Genomic DNA, 22,944 nt, shown 5'->3' with positions numbered 1-22,944 from the left:
TGATTACATTTCGACATATAATTTAGACCTTATATGCAATATTAATTATTTTAGAATATGATACACCATTGTGTTTGTGAATATGGTACCATTTACTATGTTTCAGATACATTTTTTAATATAATGTATCATTTTGTAGTTGATAATAACGCATCTGACATAATAAGGTTGTGAAAAAGGGTGTAAATAAGAGTGTGTTTGGTATGAAGGAAAACATTTTCCGGAAAATGTTTTTCAATTTTCTCATGTTTGGTTGGGGTAAAATTTTTGGAAAATGTTATCCAAATCAACTCATTTTCCTCAAAATTAAGGAAAATGACTTCCCTTCAAAAATTAAGGAAAACATTTTCCAAAGCACTCATCCAATTTCAAATTACATTTTTTTTTGGGAAAAACATCAATTTTTTAAAAAATATTTTCAATTTCAAAATTTTATTTTTTCACACCCCCCCTCCCCCCTCCCCAAAAAATTGATTTTGCTTTTTAAAAGTATTTTCAACTCCAAATTTTTATTTTTAAACTCCTACCTCCCCCCCGGCCAGTCCCCCTACCCACCCCTACCAGCCCCCTCACCCCCAATCCCAACTCCCCAAAAATTAATTTTGTTTTTTAGAAATATTATCAACTTCAATTTTTTATTTTTTCACTCCTGACCCCTCCCTCTGCCCCCCCCCCCCACCCACCCCCTATCACCACCACCCAAAAAAATTATTTTTAAAAAATATTTTCAATTTCATAATTTATTTTGTATTCTAGTAAAAATAAAAAATGTTCCTCAAAAATATTTTTCATTCATAAATCAAACACTAAAAATCATTTTCGAAAAATATTTTACTTACCAACCAAACATGAGAAAATAAGTCTAAAATATACTTGTTTTCCAGGAAAACATTTTCTAGGAAAACATTTTCCATAGAAAACAGTTTCCTTCATGCCAAACACACCCTAAGCTTAAATAAAGTGTATCTATAAATGTATCACAATAAATAAAAATTAAGTTATCAATTGAATACATGAATGAATCAATAACTAATTACAACTAATAGTGTCCAATATATTAGCATGAATAAATCAACAACTAACTACAACTAAGTTATAAAGCACATGAATGAATAAACAACTAACTACAACTAAGTTATAAAGCACATGAATGAATAAACAACTAACTACAACTAAGTTATAAAGTACATGAATGAATCAAAATCAAGTTATCAACTACATTACATTGTTAGGTGTCAAATATTATCAGCAACTAACTATAATTACTAAGAAAACGAAATTTTGTATGTGTATTCATGAATAAATCTGGTACTTAATTTTATGACATTTTTGTATCAGATTATATAAGATAAATATATAAGACAATACAAAATGTAAATAACAACTAAATATATTGAAAGTTAAAGTCAAAATAAATAAGTTTTTCTTAAAGAAACACTCTAAAACTTGAGTAGAAAAAAATATCCAAAACAATAAAAACAAACACTCTAAATTTAGATTTAATATATCTTAATAATCATAACACTCTAAAAAGGTGTCTAACAAGTGGTAGATAATCTATATTCAACATTAATCGTAACCCCTTTAGATGGTGTTGTGAATTGACTCTTACGCTTTTGTGGATCCTCATTTTTAGTAATGTATTCTGTCTTTAACCCTTTCAGTACCGAACTTTTATAATAGGGTTGCACATCGTGTATGAAGGTAATCTGATAAAAAATCACTGGGTAGAATAAAGAATCCGAATTTCTTTTAAAATGCAGAAGATACATTATAACTCAAAATAAAATCATAATGATATTTACAGGCTGTATCACTTGTTTATGCTTATCACTAGCCAATTTTGTATTTGATAATTACTAAAACTAGATATAATGTATCTTACACATAAACTAGTACAAATTCTGATTGATACACCATTTAACATGATGTTAATGTATCGTATACACACTGAATAATATAAATTTTGCTCGATACACCATTAAATATTATTTTTGTATTAATAACATGACATCTTGTGACTGATACACAACTAAAGATATTATAATATTAGACAACTTCATATAATTATAACAACTACTTAAATAATGAACAAAATTAGAATTTATTGTATCAATTAATTAATCTTAAAAATAGATACATTACAATATGAAACATGAATTTTATCATTAATCTATCATTTTCGATTGACTAACATAAACAAGTTTAAAAATCAACAAAAGAAGATGGAAAACTAATGTTATGTAAAGAAGGTCGAGAAATTGTAGGAGCCAATTTTCGATCCCTCCTTTTGAGATTTTTATCAACCTACACTTTAGAAGATGAAGAACAATATTGATTCGTTATTGCTAATGGATATGAAAATACTAGCGCTTTTGAATATGAAAAACAACAACGATTTACTATTGTTAATGGCTGATGAAAACGTTAGATATGCTTTCAGCCAATTTAGGATCAACAAGAAATTAATGAATTTTTTAATGAAAAAAATCAAAGAACAATAGAGAGGAAAAGATGAAAACTACAAATTCAGTGATTTGATATTGATTGACTAGAGAGAGAAAGAAATAATTTGAAATTCAAATTAAAATGAAGAATGTAACTGATTAGATTATGAGAGTGAAATAAAGAGAGATTGAAGGAGTTAAACTAGGAGAGGACAAAACGTGGGTTACAGGTTGAAGTGTATATAAATAGTTTTTCCGGACATGAGTGAAGCTTGATATATCAATCATTCGTAACAAATTAGATTTTTGGCAATACTAAGCAATATACTAAATTCTTGTGCACCAAACTTTCTATTATTTTACATTTGTAACTCTTAGTTCCAAGCTTACATACAATTGAAGGATGCTAAATTTTTAATTTTTCTCGTATTTGTTAGAATCAACAATAGATGATGGAAATGAACCAAATTTTTTCTGTGAAATCAAATGAAAATAGTATAAATATAATGCACTTCTATTAATGTTGTGTGTTGTTGACTTAGGGACTTTATTTTTTAGTCCATGAAGTCCTACATAAATATATACATAAGTCAATTCATGGAATTTGAATATGAGCACTAAGAGAATTTTTGCCATGCACATATCGAGTGATCACAAGATTGAAATATACACATGTACTAATACTGTGCACAAATAGTTTGAGCATTATTTGGAACAATCTCAATAATTACTAGCTATATCACAAGCATAATATATACTATATATGTCTTCTAATCGATAATGTTAGTGGGATGATACGTATAATATGCTAACTCAAATTGATCACGTAAATTTTCTTTTCGAATTTGGAAATGATTATATTCTACGATGTACAATGATATGAAAAATTCAATTATTATGACTTTTAGTGGATGCCCCAATAGATAACGGTATCTAATACTCAAACATTATAATTGACCATTCGAATTACATGATATAAAATTTTAATTTTTGGATTGAAGAAATTGCAATCAAAATCCGATCTATGATAAGCTCGGATTGGGTTATTAGATTCTCGATTTCGACTTTTTGAATCTATAAGGCAGGACATAACAATTAACAAAATCAATTTACCTAATAGTTAAGTCCTTAAAAATAGAAAACTTTGTACGATAAACAAAGAATAAATTCACTCTGCCATCCTTGTTATATACGTAACAGGTAACTTTATATTGAATTCAATACTATAATGAATAGGGCCCTAGGATACTAATCTGTTGGACCTTTGAAAATCGAACGTATTAGTATTATATACATACAATACGAATAAAGAGTTTTTTTTTTTTGATAGTACTAAATCTGATGTTCGATTCGAAATCCATAAATTTTAAAAATAAAATTTATAATCTAATTTGAATAGTTTGTTTGTTCTATTTCCCCCCAACATATTTAGGCATGAGAATTTTCCTATTATGTTACTGCGGTTAGGTTTATGCCCTACATATATACTCTTTCTTGAAGAAATAAAAAAGACCCAATTATTCTAAACTAACTGAAATATTTCCCTAAAAATACAAAAAAATAATAATAAATGTTTAGACAATTTTTATTTTCCTTTTGAATTCAATCTAAAAATAGAGAAGTGACAACAGAGATAAAACATGTTACTCTTAATTAGGACGGAAATTTAGAATAACAAAGGCCTAAACCAGTGCAGTATGACATTTTGGCTTGTTTTCTTCATAATAAAAAAAAGGGAAAAGGGTCTGATATATCCTTCAATTTTGTTATTTGGAGCGGATATATCTCTCGTTATGAAAGTGGCTAATATATGACCTTACCGTTATACAAACGGCTCACATATACCCCTGCGGTTACAAAATGGCTCACATATACCCCTCCATTTAACGGAAGTTAAAAAAATTAGTTTTAAATTTATATTTATCAGTTTTAATTTTTTTTTTAAAATTATCTAGGGATATATATGATTCTTCTATCAAAGTTCAAGGTATATTTTAATTTTTTAATACATAAATTATTTTTTGACTTCTTTTATTATAATTATTTGAGTTTCTTATGCTTATTTTGTTTTTTCCTTTCATTCTTTTGTTTAAAGAAAAAAAAATTAAACTATTTTTTTGTTTATATTGTAATTTGATTTTTGTATTCGAAGAAAAAAATTAGGTCATTTACGATAAGTTTTACAAGAATATTAGTGAAACATAAATAAATTTGATTATCAATAATAATTTTAAATTAGTCAATTGAAACAAAAAAATATGTTTGACGAGGGTTAAATTTACTCATATGGGATTATATATTGTAGAAAAAAATAATAAAAAGTTAGATTAAAATTATCTTTTTTTTCATTTCCGTTAGAGTGAAAGGGTATATGTGAACCATTTGTTTATAAGTAGGGGTATATATGAGCCACTTTCATAACAAAGGGTATATCAGCTCCAAATGACAAAGTTGAGGAGTATATCAGATCTTTTTCCCTAATTAGCATAGACATTTGATTTTTCTATTTGATTCTTCATTTTTAAAATATTGAACCAAACTAATTCAATTCAATAAAGTAAAAATGCATTATCTTGATTACAATTTTAGTTTCAATGTTTCTAGATAATAAACACAATTATTATCCACATGATTAAAAAAGTATTTTCAATAAAAATTTGAAACATTTAGAAGAAAACAATCCAAATCCCATGGAAAAGAAAGGGTTTTGTGATGCGACAATATAATGCCAGAGAGTAGTGCGTTACACTATTGTTGACAAGCCTAACCATATATAATCTTAATGGATTTTTTAGGTTGTATATACTTGACCACTAAAATAATAGGTATATTATTAGTTAGCTAGTGGTTGTAATTATTTTTGTCTCACTACATCAAAAATGATTTTTAGCGAGCAGCGATAATTAATTCTTAGTTGTCGTTAAATATATATTTTTAGGGACAATTAACATTCTTTGTTTATGTCCCTAAAGTCTTTAGCGATAGTGGTTCGAATGACACTTAATTAATGTCGGTAAAAATTTTAGCACTATTTATTAATGTCAATATTTATTACCGCTAAAAGTTATTTTTATTGTAGTGTGTACAACCAAATATGTATCTTAAAAATGAAAGTATTGAAAATACTTTTAAATTTATTTCAATCTCAAACTATTGACAGCCTAATAACATCCTCTACTCAATTAACTGAACTTAAATACACCTCGGATCTCGCCTCATGAGTGAAATACACACTACATCAAAAAACTATTTTTAGCGATGATTAATTAACGTTAATAGCTTAATTGCCGCTAAATATATATCTTTTTTACTCCAGTTAGCATTCTGTGTATATGTTCTTAAAACCTTTAGCGACGCTGAATCTTATGACACTTAACAAATGCCGGCAAAGACTTTAGCAGTCTTTATTAATGTGTCTATTTATTGCCGCTAAAAATTGTTTTTGTTGTAGTGACACCCCTAAATTCTTGAAAAATTTAAGGGTGCTTTCAACACTTCAGTCGACATTTTTTTTAGAACCTCACACTCTTACAAGAATTTGAGACCACTTGTTATGTCATGTGACAGATGTGAGTCGTATTTAAGTTTATTTAGTCAAGTAAATAAATATTTTCAAAGCTATTAATTATTCAAGAATGAAACTAATAATTCACGTCTAACTAATGGGTGTTTTCAATACTTTTATCAGAATATCACATTATCACTATACAACATGGACCACAAAATGTAAGGGGGGTGCACATGGAAGCAGGCAGAAGCAATATTATGGGTGGTTAAGTAGCCACCATAGAGAGAATCTAATGTATATATCTATAGCTTTATAAGAGCACTATGTAAAGTGATCAATCCATTTCTAAGAAATTGAAAAGCACAGGCACAGAAAATGCAGACAAAATGACCAAAAATGAAAAGACTTACATATATATGGTGTACTTCTATCATGACAATAATTGAATGGGGGGGACCAAATAACCAATATAACAGTAACAATATCATACGTAACTTAAATTAAAGTATATTCACTTATATATATGTGTTAGATATACATTTCAGATTTCACTTTATTTGTTTCATCATCCAAGTTCATTACAACGATAGCCTCATTTGGAGAAACAATTCATTCATTCAAAAGAAGATTGTCTTGCACCACATGCATGGATAATAATATGTGGACGGTTGGAATTGAAATTTGCTTGGGTAGGGGTCATTTCGTTAGGAACAAGATTAATCTCGAGATAAAGTTATTCCACTATATATACGAAGGACAACTTATTTCATCTATAGGGTATAAATATTGAGTCAAGACCCAACTCGAATTTGGTTGGATCAAAATGAGATAGGTAACCGGTAATTTAACAGGTCAAGACTTAACTTAACCTAATTTTTACCAGGCTTAATTATTTTATTTGTTCTTTTAAACTATTTTAGTACCTAATAAAATTATTTGTTTCTTTATTATGGCTATATACAACATATTAAATTGAAAAAAGGAAGAAGATTTTTTAAAAATATTTTGACAAGATTTGTTATGAGCCGATACGATTATATATCAATTCAATTTTTAATGGGTTGAAATGGATTAGGCTAATGAATTAGCGGGTCAATAACCAACCTAAACTTAACTGGGTTAAAAAAATTGAGTTTAATTTGTCACCTCTAATGCAAAGTTAAGTTTGTTTTTTCTCTCCTCTCTCCAAAACAAGTCTGATATACTTATCGAAGCCTAATTTCAGAAAGTTGATGTTTTAGGCGATGAGTCGTCAAAAAACAAAAGATGAAAGCCCTTCGTAAAAATTGTAAAAAGAAAATGCAGGTGTTTTGGCCAAAATAATTAGGAAAAAAAAGATATTTTTGAATAGAAGCACAAAAATCTTTTTTTTTTCAAAACTTTAAAAAGTAAATTTTTCCACATTGGTAAAACTGTTTTTTAAAACCTTGGCCAAACATATATTGATGATGATCTAACATTGTTACTTATTTTTCAACTTGATTAACAAACTCAAATTGTTACTTTTTGTAACTACTTATAACAAAAATAAAAGCACTTGTCGATATATGCTAATTTGAAAGGTTATAAGTTTTTAAAAATAGGCTATTAATTAATTTCAAGGGTAAAATTTGTTATTTTTCCATAAGTGAGCTTGCCAATCTTCTTTTAATTTGGTTATCAAAAATAAAAATAACTTGTACAATTCATGCTATACTTTTAGCAAAAAGTAGGTAACATTTATTTTCCTGTGAACATTTTCTAAAATTCATTATTCTAATCATGAATATTGAAGAGCTTTAATTAGGTTTTGCAAGATTTAGAGAAGTTGAGTTATAGAGATTTCCAAAAATAAAATTAATGTTCTTTAAAAGCATACTATTCCACAAAATAAATAAATAAATTTAGTGGCTGAACAGAAATTTCATGGAAGTATCCGGTTGCTAAAGTGAGCATACACTTTTTAAAAAGTGAAAAAATAGAACTGTCAGTGAGATTTTAAATTTGTCTTTGTTCTTTCAAGACGTCTGGAACATTTAAATTACATCATATTACTGCATTAAAAATGTGCAAAATATGTTATTATTATTTTACTTATATATACAATATAATTTTTCAACAAAAATATTCGATTAAACATGTGCAAAATATATTATTATCATTTTACTTATATATATAATATAATTTTTCAACAAAGATATCTGATTAGACACATGACATGAGTGTATCTTCGCCCATTGCCACATATAATTAGGGTTTTGCAAAGTTTGGAACAAACACTAGTTTAATATGTGGGACAGAAAGGTCAGCCATAACTGAAGCTATGCATGTTATTGTCAAGCTAGAATATTCTTGGACCTGCCCCATAAATATTGTGTGGGATAAATATATGTTCTTTGTCAAATTATTAGTTCTAAACTGTAGATATTATATACACTAACAGAATCAGAGGATGGAGGCCCATTTAGAGTCTCACGTTCATAGAAACGGCGTGGTTATACTTGAGAAAATTATATTTAATCATCTTGAAAAGGTATATATAATTTTTAAACATAGAATTTAACATATATAATAAAACATAATTTTTCAACGAAAAGTGTTTAATCAGATATCCTAGGGTGGCTGCAGGCTAGCTATGCCACTGCCTCAATTATTTGTTTAGTTGTTAAGTGTGGGATAACTTATCTAAAGCTTGATAGTTATGACTGAGATAAGGTATCTTTATCTGAGGGTGAAATATTAATTCAAGGATATTTTATTCTAGAATCAATACGATAAAAATGACCATTATCGACATTTAATTCTTAATTGCCGCTAACTATGTATTTTTAGCGGCAATTGTCACTCTTTGTATATGTCTCTAAAGCCTTAAGCGACAGTGGTATTAACGGTACTTAACTAATGTCGGTAAAGACTTTAACACTCTTTATTGGTGTCAATATTTAATGTCGCTAAAAGCTATTTTTGTTATAGTGAATAAAAATGTAAAACAAGAAAAGTGCATCTTTTTTTTTTGTCAATGCTTTTATTACAATTTTTTACTTAGCATATTAGCGACCACAAAATTAAGAGTGTTTTGATACCGTCAATTTAAAACCAAACAAATAAATTAAAATAAAAAGAGTATGATTTTCAACATGAACTCACTCCGGTTAGAATTGTCATGGACAAAGAAGTCCTTTTCCCTCCCTGTTTTGTGTTTTTGTTTGGTGTGTGATCCAGAAAGACTAAAGTACTGGTGGCTCAACATGTTAAGGAATTGTCCTAAAGAAAAATAAAATAAAATGCAAGCTCCACAAATTGAATAATGGATTAGAACAAAGAAAGTACCTAGACTCAATAGGGCTATCAAGTGTTCCTTGAAGTCCATAAATTAAAGAATTACTAATGGAAGACGGTATACGAAGTTGATATTTTCTTGTTTTGTTTTGTACATTTGGTATACATATTGGAGTCGAACTATTCATATTCGTGTCGTAGGGTCTTATTCAGGGGAAGCGCTTTCTAAGTTCTAAAAATCTTTTCAATGCTCAAACTTAAGGTCTCTAATTAAAGAAAGAACAACCTCATCTGTTACACCACATTCATTGTCAGTGATCAAAATTGACTTATCAATAGTTGATTTTAGGAAAAAAGTTTGACTTGATATTATGTGAAAAAGCTTTGAGCATCAAATTCATAAATTAAAAGAGAAAAAATAGCCTATACCCATTATTGTTATAGATAGATAGACCACCTTGAGAATCTTTCTGCAATTCATGTGGGACATGTATATTGTCTAAAATTACTAGCATACATAGTGACATAATAATGAATTATGAATTCAGTATTCCAAAGTAATGGGTGCCCAACTATAGTAAAAGTGGGGCTTTGGATATGTGATATAAATTATGATATAAGATTTGATTAATATGAAAGTGAAATTGAAGTTTTATTTAAATATGCAAAATAAATTTTTTAACTTGTATTGTTTTTTAATAAATATGAAAACTCACGAGTTATAAAAATTATTAGAATTTCTTCAGTAATTTTTGTACTATTTTATCGAATAAGCAAATTACTTCTTAAATAAGATTTCAGAATATTTTAAGACGCCGCATTGTTAAAAGAGAAAATCACATATTTCATGCATGTTCCATTATAAATATATGTTTGCTATTACAAACTTTCAAATAACATTATTTTATATATATATATATATATATATATATATATATATATATATATTTATTTATTTATTTTTTTATATAATTATCATCATTTAAGTTTTGTAATTATTAGCTTCTGCATGATGCTAATGTTATCTCAATCCACGACACTTTCATACATTAAGAAACTTCAATTATTGGACAATAAAAGACTCTAGTGATTATTCATGGTTCAATTTAGATTAATTTCCTCTAAAATTGAAATTACCTAGTTAATTGATTTTCAAATTAGTGTTGAAATCAAATTAAATCAATTTAGAAATTTTTATAGCTTTGACTTTTGTCAAAATTGTTTTTGGTTAATTTAATTGTTTTGTCAATTTTTAAAAATTTAAAATTAAAATATATTATAAAATACTTCTTAACATGTTAGATATTGATTATATTCGATTATAACACGAGTGTAACACTATTAAATGAGTTAGTTCCTAAAAAAAAAGGAAAAAATGTATAGATAACAAATTATAAATATAGTTTCATCGAAGAAGTGTATATACATTATCCAAGAATTTACTCATTTTCAAGAAACTTAAAAATATATTTTACAATAATTTTGTTATGCAACAAATTAAAGAGATATGATTTACCAGTTCTTTTAAAGATAATTGAATTACATAACGATAAATAATTTAAAGATGTCAAATGTAAGTCATTTTAGACATGCAATAGATTTTTCAAACTATTAAAACAAAGACCACAAATCAACAATAAAGTAAAGTCAAAGTCAAACAGTTGGATTATCAAAATAAAGACTACAAATTAAACTAGAAAATAGATTCAAAGAGTTGAATTATCAAAATATATACAAATTAGTTTAGAAAATAAAGTCAAACAGTTGGATTATCAAAATAAATACTTTAAATTAATTTAGAAAATAAAGTCAAAGAGTTGGATTACTCTAATGTAACGGCAAACGACTATATCACGAATAAGAGTGCAAGCAATTATTATGATTGTAAAATGGTGTTTATATAGTTGGCTTGGTTCAATTTTGTTAGTTTTTTTTTTTTTTTTGTATAATTAAAAATCAAATTAATTATAAGTTAAAACCAAAATTAAATCCGACTAAAAAACTATTGATTTTTTTCTTCTTATGCGCCGAACCCAACTTTTAACTAGTAGGTGCTCCATCTCTTTTGAAAAAAATATTTTGTTTTAAGAATAATATATTGTGATTTGAAATAATTCATAGAAATTTGAATTATTTTAAAATAAAATAAAAAATATTTTTTTATTATATATATATATATATTTATATACTTGTGTTATTTTTATTTTTAGTTGTTCATAAGAAAACTCTCGTTTCTTTATGACAATTCCTGAATTTTAACCTTTTATATGACAAAGTTAAAATTAGGAGATTTAAAAATATTTTGATATTAATTAGTGTTTTCTTTGTCCTATTTTATATGACTTATTTTTCTTTTTAGTCGATTACATGAAAAATAACATATTTTTATATTAAGTAACAATTTGATTTTATGCAATGATTTACAACTATACAAATATCTATCTCCTATTTTAGACCACTAATTTTAAAAAAATTATTTCTTAAACTTTGTATCGAGTCAAACTAACTCATATAAAATGAGATGAAGCAAGTAAACACATATAATTGATTTAAGGCGACAAAATACAAATCTTCTTTATTTTCTTAAATTTTAAATCAAACATTAGTGAGAGAGTCAACAAGAAAGAGTTATCGTCACACCCTCCACCTCCTATTTTAAGATTGCCATTCGAGTTACCAATATGTTGAGAGAGTGAGTCGACCATCACACCTTCCACCTCCCATTTTACGATTGGGTTCGAGTCACTAAGGTAGTGAGAGAGAAGCTGAACATCACACCCTCCCCCTCCCATTTTAAGATTGCAGATTCAAGTCATTGAGAGAAAAACAAAAACAAAAAGTTCCTAGGGAATGACAGGGGTGATTTGACGGTGTTAAAAAAAGACATGTGATTTAAGCCTCCAAATTTAAGAGGCTTTATTTTTAATAATAATAGGTTATAAGTTACTAATTTTTAACAAATATTGAATACTATTTGTAAAAAAGGAAAATTTTTTCATGATAATATAGAAATTATTAGAAGAAAGTTGACATATTTGGAGTACTGTATCTCATAAAAAATAATTTAAAATAAGAATGGTTATATCATCAATTGAAACCAGAAGAAATCAATTATATAAAAGTTATTAACAATTCAAGTTTAAGTCTTTTTATTTTTATTTTTACCTTAAGCCACTAATATACTTGAGGCGGCTCCCGATAAAAACAAATTACATAGGGAGTAGTATTTATACCTCATCTTGATTATGAGAACAAGAGAAGTTGAGCTCCAGTTAACACACAAACAAACAAACAAAAAAACAGAATGGGTACACTAGCCAATGAGAGTTTCAGCATTGAGCTACAGCAGCTTGATGCAGCTACTGATACTGCAAGGAATCAGAGAACTCAATGGCTCCTTGCTTCTCCTAATCCTCCAAATTTTTTCCATCAACTCATTAATTCTGTTAAAAAAAATGTTGACAGAACCACAAAACGATCAACAAATGGTGTTTTCTTTTCATTCTTGAAAGGATTGTTTCCAATCCTTAGCTGGGGAAGAAATTATAAATGTACAATGTTTAAGCATGACATAATGGCTGGCTTAACTCTTGCTAGTCTCTGCATACCACAGGTAATAATAATAAAAAGAAAAGAATCGTTTTTTATTAGTCGTGTAAAGGTCGTTCAAACCTTTACACGAGTAATATAGGTTCCTAACTGTAATTGGAATGTTATATCTTTATGCAGAGTATTGGATATGCTAATCTTGCGAAACTTGATCCTCAATATGGCTTATGTAAGTTGAAAAAAATACAGAGTTTGGTTCGATTCTTGTAGATATAGTTTATGATATTTTTCTTATTGTTGTAGACGCTAGTGTTGTTCCACCACTTATATATGCTGTGATGGGAAGTTCGCGAGAGATTGCTATTGGCCCTGTTGCTGTAGTGTCACTTCTTATTTCTGCACTGATTTCCAAGATTATAGACCCTGCTGTCGATCCAATCGCTTACAGGAATCTTGTTTTCACTGCCACATTCTTCACTGGTGCATTTCAGGCTGTTTTTGGACTATTCAGGTAGTCTATACTCTGTTTTTTTTCGCGACTCTGCATTTCCTGGAAAATTGCTGTTAATTTTTCGCGATTATCAGGTTGGGATTTCTAGTGGATTTTTTATCACATCCTGCTATAGTTGGATTCATGGGAGGTGCAGCCATTGTTATAGGTCTTCAACAATTAAAGGGTTTGCTAGGAATCAACCATTTTACTACCAAGACGGATGTGGTGTCTGTATTGGAAGCTGTTTATAAATCACTTCATAATGAGCCAGTAAGCCTTTACTTTTTTTAGAAAAAAATTATTTTCTCCTCACTCGGTTAGTAGAGTCGAGTGACCATCTGAGAAATCAAACGAAAATTTCCTTTGCATTTGTAGTGGTTTCCATTGAATTTTGTACTTGGCGTTTCTTTCCTCTTCTTCATCCTAATGACAAGGTTCATTGTAAGTATAATCTTTTTTTTGTTTCTCTTTATCATATGGTGTAATTGTTTTATTAATCTCTTGGAAAAAATTACAGGGGAAAAGGAACAAGAAACTGTTCTGGCTACCAGCAATGGCTCCTCTTTTATCAGTTGTACTATCTACTTTGATAGTTTATCTAACAAAAGCTGATCAACACGGAGTTAATATTGTAAAACACTTCAAAGGGGGTGTCAATCCAAGTTCAGTTCATCAATTACAGTTCAACAGTCCACACATTGGAGAAATTGCGAAAATTGGACTTACTTGTGCTATCGTCGCTCTCACTGTCTGTCTCTCTACCCTTTGTCCTATCAATTTCATGTAAAAAACAAAGATCCTTATTCCAACATGTTATATCTCAGGAGGCGATTGCTGTTGGTCGATCTTTCGCTTCAATCAGAGGCTATCATCTTGATGGTAACAAAGAAATGGTAGCAATTGGATGTATGAACCTTGTGGGATCTTTAACTTCTTGCTACACAGCAACTGGTAAACTTTCAAACTAAAGTAAACTTTTTTTTAATTTTTTTTTTAAATGTGATGGTCATATACTTCAATATGTCATGCGAATCGTTGTAGGTTCATTTTCGAGAACAGCAGTGAACTACAGTGCAGGATGTGAAACTGTTGTGTCAAACATAGTTATGGCAATAACAGTTCTGATATCATTAGAGTTGTTGACAAAGCTATTATACTATACTCCATTGGCAATACTAGCATCAATTATCATATCAGCTTTACCAGGATTAATTGACATTACTGAAGCATTTCACATTTGGAAAGTTGACAAGACAGATTTCATCATTTGCATTGCTGCTTTCTTGGGAGTACTCTTTGGCTCCGTCGAAATCGGTCTTATAATAGCGGTAACTATATTGTCTCTATTTTATATATTTATATACAAAAATTGTGAACTTAGCTACTGAATTCACGTGAAAACATATCTGAACTTCAACATTGTCCCCGGCCTTTGGTGTTAACTACTAAGTACTAGAGATCTCAAATTCAATTCCAGAGTAGAATTTATTGGCTAATTATATGAATTTTATATAAAAGACAAAAAAAAATTGGGAATTTAATGTTGATGTGAAATATCAAATAATTAAAAAGACGTCATTTGTGGGTTCCATTTGTTGGATTCTTTTACTAGTACTAGTAAACATTAATGCATGGAGAGTAGGTTATGATGCTTTTTCTTTTGTTCCAAAAATAATTGACTCATTTCCACTCTTTGATCATCTGTCATGTTCTTTTTTCAACTTTTAGTAACCATTTGTTCACAAAACAACAACTTGTTGTCTATGCTTTATGGATAAGGTACAGTGTACTATTCATCTGATTCCACATATAAATATCTCAAATTTAACCTCTTATAATAATAATAATAGTGTTCAGATCAACTTGCATGCACAAAACAAATCAGTGTACGTGTTTGATTAATATTTGTTACTTAATTTTCATCACTTTAATAACCGCGACTAATACTTAATTGCAGGTTGGAATTTCATTTGGTAAAATAATACTTGGTACCATTAGACCAAGTGTAGAACTACAAGGTAGACTACCTGGAACAGACACTTTTTGTGACATAACTCAATTTCCAGTGGCTACTGAAACTCAAGGAGTTTTGGTTATTAGAGTGAACAATGCTTCACTATGCTTTGCAAATGCTAATTTCATAAGAGGAAGGTACATTTTTAAATTTTACATAGAGGAATATGAAATTTATTAAATAATTGTTTATAATTTCCTTTTTTCTTTTATTTTAATTTTTCCAATTAGGATATTGAGCATAGTGACAAATAGAAGTGAAGAGCAGTCCAAGGGAAAACTTCGTATCTTAGTGCTAGATATGTCAAGTAAGGTTCTTTAATATCTGTTTGGACAACTACAAAAATAATCAAAAATATATTAGAAAAGTCGCGCTAAATTCTAGAAATCGCGATACTATAAATAGGCCAAAATTTTACATTGATGAATTGTTATTTCAGGTGTAATGAGCATTGATACATCAGGAATTGTTGCATTGGAGGAGTTGAACAGAGAATTGGTATCACAAGGCATACAAGTTAGTTTCTCTCTAATAATGTGACCAAAAAAATGTCAATAAATGTTCAACATAATTTTTTTTAGTCCATCTAAAATGAATCTCATAATTTTTTATTTATAGTTTTAATCAGGATGAGATGATTTATAGTCATACAGATGCCTATGACTTGTTATAGATCATGAGTCACATAAATTATAATTCGTTATATTGTACTCAATTTTTTTTATTTTTGCAGTTAGCTATAGCAAATCCAAGGTGGGAAGTAATGAACAAGTTGAAGGTAGCAAAATTTGTAGATGAACTTGGAAATAGGTGGATTTTCCTCAGTGTTGGAGATGCTGTAGATGCCTGTTTGAATGCCAAAATGGGTGATCTTAGCACTATCAATTGTTGAAATGTTTATGATATATAATCATGTTAGTTCTATAAATACAATTGAGAGAAAATTGATGCATGTATCATCAATCAAAATCGAGTTACGTATGTAATGAGAGTATCATTTTATGAAAAGAGTCTTTTTTTACCTTGAATCTCTTCCTCAGTATGGCTTTGCCAATGCCATATTATATTTCATTAGTTACATCTTCAACAATTAACTAATTAGAAGTTGAGGTTGTGATAATCATAAAAGAGAAAACTACTGGATTATTTCTTTATATATTACCAAGTTTACATATGAACTATCTAAGTAGATATAAGAAGAAGAATTTTTAGGAATAACAAAGATAGTTATCATATATTAGTGCACTGTAGTTATAGATTTGTTATTTGCGCTTCATAATTATATTTAGTTTGCTATGAAATATGTTCCATTTGTATTCAAAATTAATATTAAATTGTTTTGTATGTTAGGAACGAGGATTTGAGATGAAAGTTCATGAAATAACTTGAAAAATAACAAAAAAAATAAAAATGTGTCTGGTGGGATTTGCACATGAGGAAAAATATTGGAACAAAATTTTTTATCAAAAAAACAATAAATCTCTCGATCATTGTTTAAAGTTAGTAGCGAGCGACGACAGCGATATGGAGGAATATTTCTATATGTTTAAGCATTTAATCACTTAAAAGTTCTTTTCTCCCACCAATATGAGAAAATCAATTTTTCTTCCCTTTCATTTCTCATTAATTTTCTACATTAGAACTCAACATAAATCTTGAAAAAAAAAACCTTAACATATATAATACTAAGAAAATATCATGAAATAAATGCTCTTATAAAAATGGTAGCAATAATTAATCTTATTTGTTTAATATAAGTAGAAATCAATTAGCAATTCAATTATAAATTTGGCAAATATGTCATATTGAACTCTTCTGTTTGAGAGGTATTTAGGAATAAATCATGTAATTGGGGTATCTTTCTATTTAGAGTGATAAGACAATAATTATGAACTCTCGAAAATGAGTCAAATATAATTAACAGTGAGTCTATTGATAATTGTAGGCTAGTTTTATCTTCCTACTAGCGTATAACGAAATAAAGTTAAGGTGCATCAAATTGGACGTATTCGACAAGATCTACTTTATTTATATTTTTTTCTTTATATAAACAATAGGTACTCATATGAAAACATTTTCAAACATAATAAATGACATTTAATTTCTTATTAAATCATTAATCATGTCTCATGCACATAATGGTAAAACATGTCTCGTAATAGTAAAAACATCCGTTGGAATTCTGACCTTCAAATTAGCTTAAGGAACAAATACATTTTATATATTTTTTTCAGATTACAATAATTACGTCTTGTGAGGCAAATAAAATAATAACATAATATTTTATCGCGAAAACCCCTACTCATAAAGGTAAAAACCACGATCTACACCTCTGTAAGATTTAACTTCACTTTTTTTAAACTCCAAGTCTCGACACAAGATTATAAACCTATGTAATCTAAGGAATTATAAACTCTAATTATTAGAGAAATTATAAACTATAATTCCTAACTAAGAAATTATAAACTCTAATTCCTAGCTACACAAGACAAAAACCCCAGGTTTAAGTCTTCTACCGTCTGTCAAGTTTCTCAAACTTGTTAGACAAATTTTACACACACACTCGATTGTAACCAATACTCTTAATTACAATCTTATAACTTTTTCCTTACAAATTGGCAACACTCCCAAGTAACTCTCAAAACTCTTGATCGTGTTTTGATCTTCTCTATGTAAGTGGACAATTTTTCTCAAGCGAAACTATCGCCCTATTTATAGATTTGGACTTGAATCCGAAACCTATTTCAACTAGAAATCCTACTTTATCTAGGACTCCTTTTTTGTGTGGAACTCCTAGTTCTACTCAAACTTGTCTTCGCCGCATCTTCAACTTCTTGTCTGAATCAACTTTGTCTTTGCCTCTACAAATCCTTGTTGAACTCAACTTGGACTTCGTTTCTACCCTTACTGTTTGTTGAACTCGACTTTAACAAAACCTAGTTGAACTCGAAATCCTTCACGTAGAAATCTTCATTGAATGAATGCGACTTGTATAGTAAAAAACTTTCTACACAATTTCCTTAATTAAATAAGAAAATTTCCTTAATTGATCATGCTTCCTACTTCATTTCAGATTTGAAATCACATTCACGTCATTATACTTCCTTCTTTGCTTCGGCTTTTTAGTTTGTCGGTTTTTCCTATTTGATTAAGAAAACTATCTTGCCTGCGAACTCCTTTTCAAAGAAAACTTTTTATGCTGGTTGCCTGTCGAAAGCAATACTTTCACAGCTTTATAATTTCTAATTCGCATGGTTGATGTTCTCTTATCCAAGTCGGATTCGGCCTGTAAGAAACACGTCGAGCAACTTGTATCTTTCATCTATTCCCCTTTTTGATGATGTAAATTTTATTTGCTTGCGTTGAATATCTAAGTACACACATAACTCATATGCATGTTGTAGGCCTTGTTAAACTCAGATCATGTTTGCTAAACTTGTTTCATGATGCAATCTTTGTCACTCTTCAAAATATACATATTCATGTGTATCTATCAATATCTCAAATAATGATTTAGATTCGAATAATTTTTTAAGTACCATATCAAGTAAAATACTTTTCATGCATGTTATTTCAAAGTGTGTTTAGACATTTAGTGACATATTTCCTTTTTAAGATCATCTATAAACTATGCAGGGACAGAGCCAGAATATACTAAGCGGATTCATCCGAATCCTTCCGCGAAAAATATTTACTATTTATGCATAATTAAAATTATTTTTTAGGAATATATAATAGAAAATATTCACTATTATGCATATTTAAAGTTATTTTTGAAATTAACAATCTCTATGCATGTTTTCTCTCTAAATATATTGTATATTTGCTGAAAGACCAACTTCCCTTTACATCTAAAATTATATTTGGGCTAGGTTAAGTCTCTTTCTAGTTTCAGTCTTAATATAGTTTGCTTTCGAGTTATATTTCAACTATATCGATAATTGTGTATATATAAATTTTTTGAGGCGTTTAATTCTTTTTTTTTAAAAAAACTATTTGTACTCTTGTCTTACTCTCTCTTTACATCAGGTTCTCAAATGCCTTTAAAATGATTTTCAAAAATTAGATGGCGACTTAATTTTAAAGAAAGAAGCAAATAAAAATAAGCTAAAGTTATGAAATTCTTTTTACTTAGTTTGAAATTGATCCTAATAAATAACAAGATGTTCTTTGATAAAACTACTTAATAAGAATTGAGAAAGGCATAAATCGATACTCAAGAATTATTGCCATTAGTGTTAATTGGAATTTTCTTTACTAATGACATATTAGTTAATTGTTAATTAATTAACCATTATTTTTCAAGATTATACCCAATTTGAAGTAAAGAAAAAATATTAATAATAGCAAGGATAATACGAGAGCTTATAGTACATGAGTCTATATTATTGACGTCATGTTTTTCATAAATTATAAAATAACGTCATATATTAAAATCCAAGGGAATATAAACACGTACCTTTCGATGTTAGATTTTGATATATTGCATTTTTCTCCCTTATTTTAAATATTATGCTGAGTTGTCTTTTAAAAATTCTTTGCCTATTTTGAGATATATCAATAAAGTTTTTAGATTTAGTATTTGAATTATAATTCTTTTTGTTTGACTTGTTTTTTGTTTATATATTGTAAGTCTTCCAAAAATATTTAAGAAGTTGACCGTTAACAATAAGAAGGCTCAAATCATTTATGTTAATTAAAATTAGATAAATCTTTTAACCTTTCTAATATAATTTTTATAAGGGTGTTTTAGTGGATTAATTGACATATTCATAGATTTCATAGCCTATAAATAGACACATTTGCTCCTTATTTTTTCATCATTTCTCAAGACTAAGCTAAGGTTGCTTCATTTTCTCTATTCTCTCTTTTTCATATATGGTCTAGAAATTTGTTTTCTTCTTTTTATTTTCTCATTTATGTTTTTGTAAGAGCCATAAAAAAGGGAGAGATTTTCTTTCTTGTACTTATACAAGCCATGCTTCAACTTTTAATTTTAATTTTTTTATTCGGTTCATCTTTGTGCGGATAATTAAAATCTTCTTCTTTTATTTTTTTCTTTATATAGACTTTTGTTTGAATTTACGTGTAGTATTTGATTTTGCGTAATTGAACAATGTCTGAAATTATAATTCTTAATACGGATGATTAAATTTTTTTCTTTATATACATTCTTGTTCAAATTTACGTGTAGTATTAGATCTCGCGTAATTGAACAGTGTCTGAATTTGTAACTCTTTATTTTGTGCGAAGATATTTTTTATTTTATTTTTTAATGATTTTTTGTCAAAATTTTATGATTACAACATTACTTTCAGTCTTCTTTTCTTTTTATTTTTTTGTTTAACACAAGTTATATATTGCTAAAACTCTATTTGAATAATTTCTATAATTTAAATTCAGTATTTTAACAAATTAAGTATTTGAGAAGGAAAATAACATTATGACTTAATTTGCATGCGTGTGTAAATCTCTAGATCTTGATTTTACTTTTTTTAATTTTATCTTTTATACCATAGATCTATTAAAATTTGAGATATATATTATTACTAGATAGAGCATGGTCGTGCAAAGCACGGCCCAACATTAAAAAATCATTATTTCAGAAAAATTAGTGCATTATATAAAAAATCTGATTTTCACATTAGTGAATTATAAGTGGTATAATATCATTGCAATAAAGAAGCCGATCATATTTTACATATATGTCAGAAACCAAAAGCATCCGCTTTGTACATTACACAAATCTCTAGAACTCAAAAATAATATCAAATATCTTTTCTTTTGCAAGTGTGTTCCTGTAAAATGGGGAAGAAAAATGATGTCTTACATAAACGAGAGGACAATTTGGCTAAAGCTTCACATTTACTGAACTCGGAGGATTTGGTCACTACTAAATTAACTTTTTCTTCTTACCAGTTCTAAAATAATATTCCAAGTGAAAACTTTTACTGGGTAGGGTCAGATATTAAGTCTTAGTGTTCTCTCTTTATCATGGATCATGAGATCTAGATACAATTCTAAAATAATTAATAGAACATAGAAATTACTACGCCATAGTTTTTTTATTCGTAACCCTTCTCATCATTTCAGCCTTCAGGCACCTTTCTTGACAGTCTGTTCACCCCAATTCAACAATATCCCAACCTGATCAATCTAGATGTGCCTGCGCATAGAGCACATTAAGGAAGCTGCCAGCAGCTTGTTCAAACAAGTCAGGGCAATTCCCATGCTAATGTTGTAAATCTCAAGTTTATTTCTCGCAATATTTGATGCTAGAATAATTATAAATTCAAGATTTAAAGAGTCTAAGCACATCTTAAAAGCATTTGACAAACAAGGAATCAATAATTATGTTAGCTTCAAGTCATATGTATAAGAAATAGTCACCGATAAATAAAAAAATGATTCAGGAACATTGAATTACATCAAGTGACTTTGAGATTGTGAGCATCAAGCCATTGACAATTGTTCCAAATAATATAATTTTACCCTTCTATCCTTATTTAATGTTTTCTCAAATTAACTTTATAAAAAATGGTGAATACATTTTCAAGCTTTATTAACTAATCTATCAAGAATATAATAGGCAAAATATGATAATTTATGCATAAATTTTATAAATGACAAGTATTGTGATCTATCTATTTATAGAAAGGATTGACATATAAAATAAGACGGAAAGAGTAATATATTAGGTGGCAAGGGCGTGTGCAGATCACTACATAATACAAATTAGGGTGACATTTTAAGGGGTATATAAATATTTTTCACTAAATATAAATGCTTAGTTGAGAATTAGCTAATAGATTTGGAGGTGGAGGTGTGTGTGTGCAGGGGGGGGGGGATTTGGCTATTTTCTCAAACTCATTTGTGATACCTAAGTCTAAACGAGTAAAAATTAACAAAAATGATACTCTCTCCAACCCAAATATGCGGTTTTTTGGTGTTTATGAGCAAAAGATACACACTTTGGATTACCTAAAGTATTCAGATTCTTATTATTTCAAATAAGATATTTAAAATTTTGAGAGGTTGAATTCACTGTTACGAAAAAATGGATCTAACACATAAATTAATAAGTTCACCTTTAGGTTTGAACACATTAATTATTAAAATATCATCTCCAATTTTGTCTGAAATTGTTATTGTCGCCAAATGAGTATCATCGTGAATGGTAACTTCAAATCGACATCTGTCATGGAGATAGAAATAAATTGAAAATATTAACTATGAGGTAGGGGGTATAGTTTGAAATTGTTATTTGCTAAAGGAATTATACATCTCTATAAAGATAAGTTTGCTTCATATGGCAGTCTTTCATCCAGATCCAATGATGTTCACAAACGAACATAATTAAAGCATGAAACTGATATACTACGCATCTTACTCACACAATTAAAGCATGAAACTGATATACTACGCATCTTACTCACACAATTAAAGCATGAAACTGATATACTACGCATCTTACTCACACAATTAAAGCATGTTCACACACACAATCATCTTTAGCATACAACGCATCTTACTTGACATAACATACACCGAGAGAGAGAGTTACTCTATTCGTTGTTCTTTTCTTGTGGCAGATCTTACGTAACAACATACATGCCCTACTTGTGAAAATGTACTCAAATATGCTTGGATTATGAATCTTATAGTGCCACAAACA

The 22,944-nt window shown here is 28.5% G+C and overlaps 1 protein-coding gene and 1 long non-coding RNA gene across 3 annotated transcripts; one reads left to right on the top strand and one right to left on the bottom strand.

Annotated features, from left to right (window-relative positions):
* Nucleotides 1-11,416: 11,416 nt before the first annotated feature.
* On the top strand, nucleotides 11,417-16,297 carry LOC101245940 (low affinity sulfate transporter 3). 2 transcript variants are annotated; one of them, XM_004237833.5, is made up of 12 exons: nucleotides 11,417-12,826; nucleotides 12,943-12,991; nucleotides 13,066-13,273; nucleotides 13,348-13,525; nucleotides 13,631-13,696; nucleotides 13,773-14,003; nucleotides 14,080-14,206; nucleotides 14,297-14,583; nucleotides 15,213-15,406; nucleotides 15,500-15,576; nucleotides 15,709-15,785; nucleotides 16,003-16,297. In XM_004237833.5, the coding sequence occupies exons 1-12, from the start codon at nucleotides 12,518-12,520 to the stop codon at nucleotides 16,159-16,161; spliced, it is 1,962 nt and encodes a 653-aa protein (XP_004237881.1). In that variant the 5' UTR covers nucleotides 11,417-12,517; the 3' UTR covers nucleotides 16,162-16,297. The 2 variants fall into 2 exon arrangements, with proteins under 2 accessions (XP_004237881.1, XP_010320152.1); XM_010321850.4 differs by lacking the exon at nucleotides 13,631-13,696.
* LOC112941382 (uncharacterized) lies at nucleotides 16,024-22,617 on the bottom strand. The gene is made up of 2 exons (XR_003246595.2): nucleotides 22,358-22,617; nucleotides 16,024-21,435 (listed from the first exon to the last, which is right to left on the bottom strand). It is a non-coding gene; the product is annotated as an uncharacterized lncRNA (long non-coding RNA).
* Nucleotides 22,618-22,944: the final 327 nt, after the last annotated feature.

The sequence above is a fragment of the Solanum lycopersicum genome, chromosome 4 (assembly GCF_036512215.1).
Source record: "Solanum lycopersicum chromosome 4, SLM_r2.1".
In the NCBI taxonomy this organism is placed as follows: domain Eukaryota; kingdom Viridiplantae; phylum Streptophyta; class Magnoliopsida; order Solanales; family Solanaceae; genus Solanum; species Solanum lycopersicum.
This window is presented reverse-complemented; position numbering and strand designations above follow the sequence as displayed.

Bases quoted from the DNA above. Each gene is read 5' to 3' on its own strand.
- LOC101245940 (XM_004237833.5), top strand. From the start codon at position 12,518: ATGGGTACACTAGCCAATGAGAGTTTCAGCATTGAGCTACAGCAGCTT. The intron at 12,827-12,942 runs GTAATAATAATA...ATCTTTATGCAG, and splicing joins CTAGTCTCTGCATACCACAG to AGTATTGGATATGCTAATCT. The intron at 14,207-14,296 runs GTAAACTTTCAA...GAATCGTTGTAG, and splicing joins TTCTTGCTACACAGCAACTG to GTTCATTTTCGAGAACAGCA.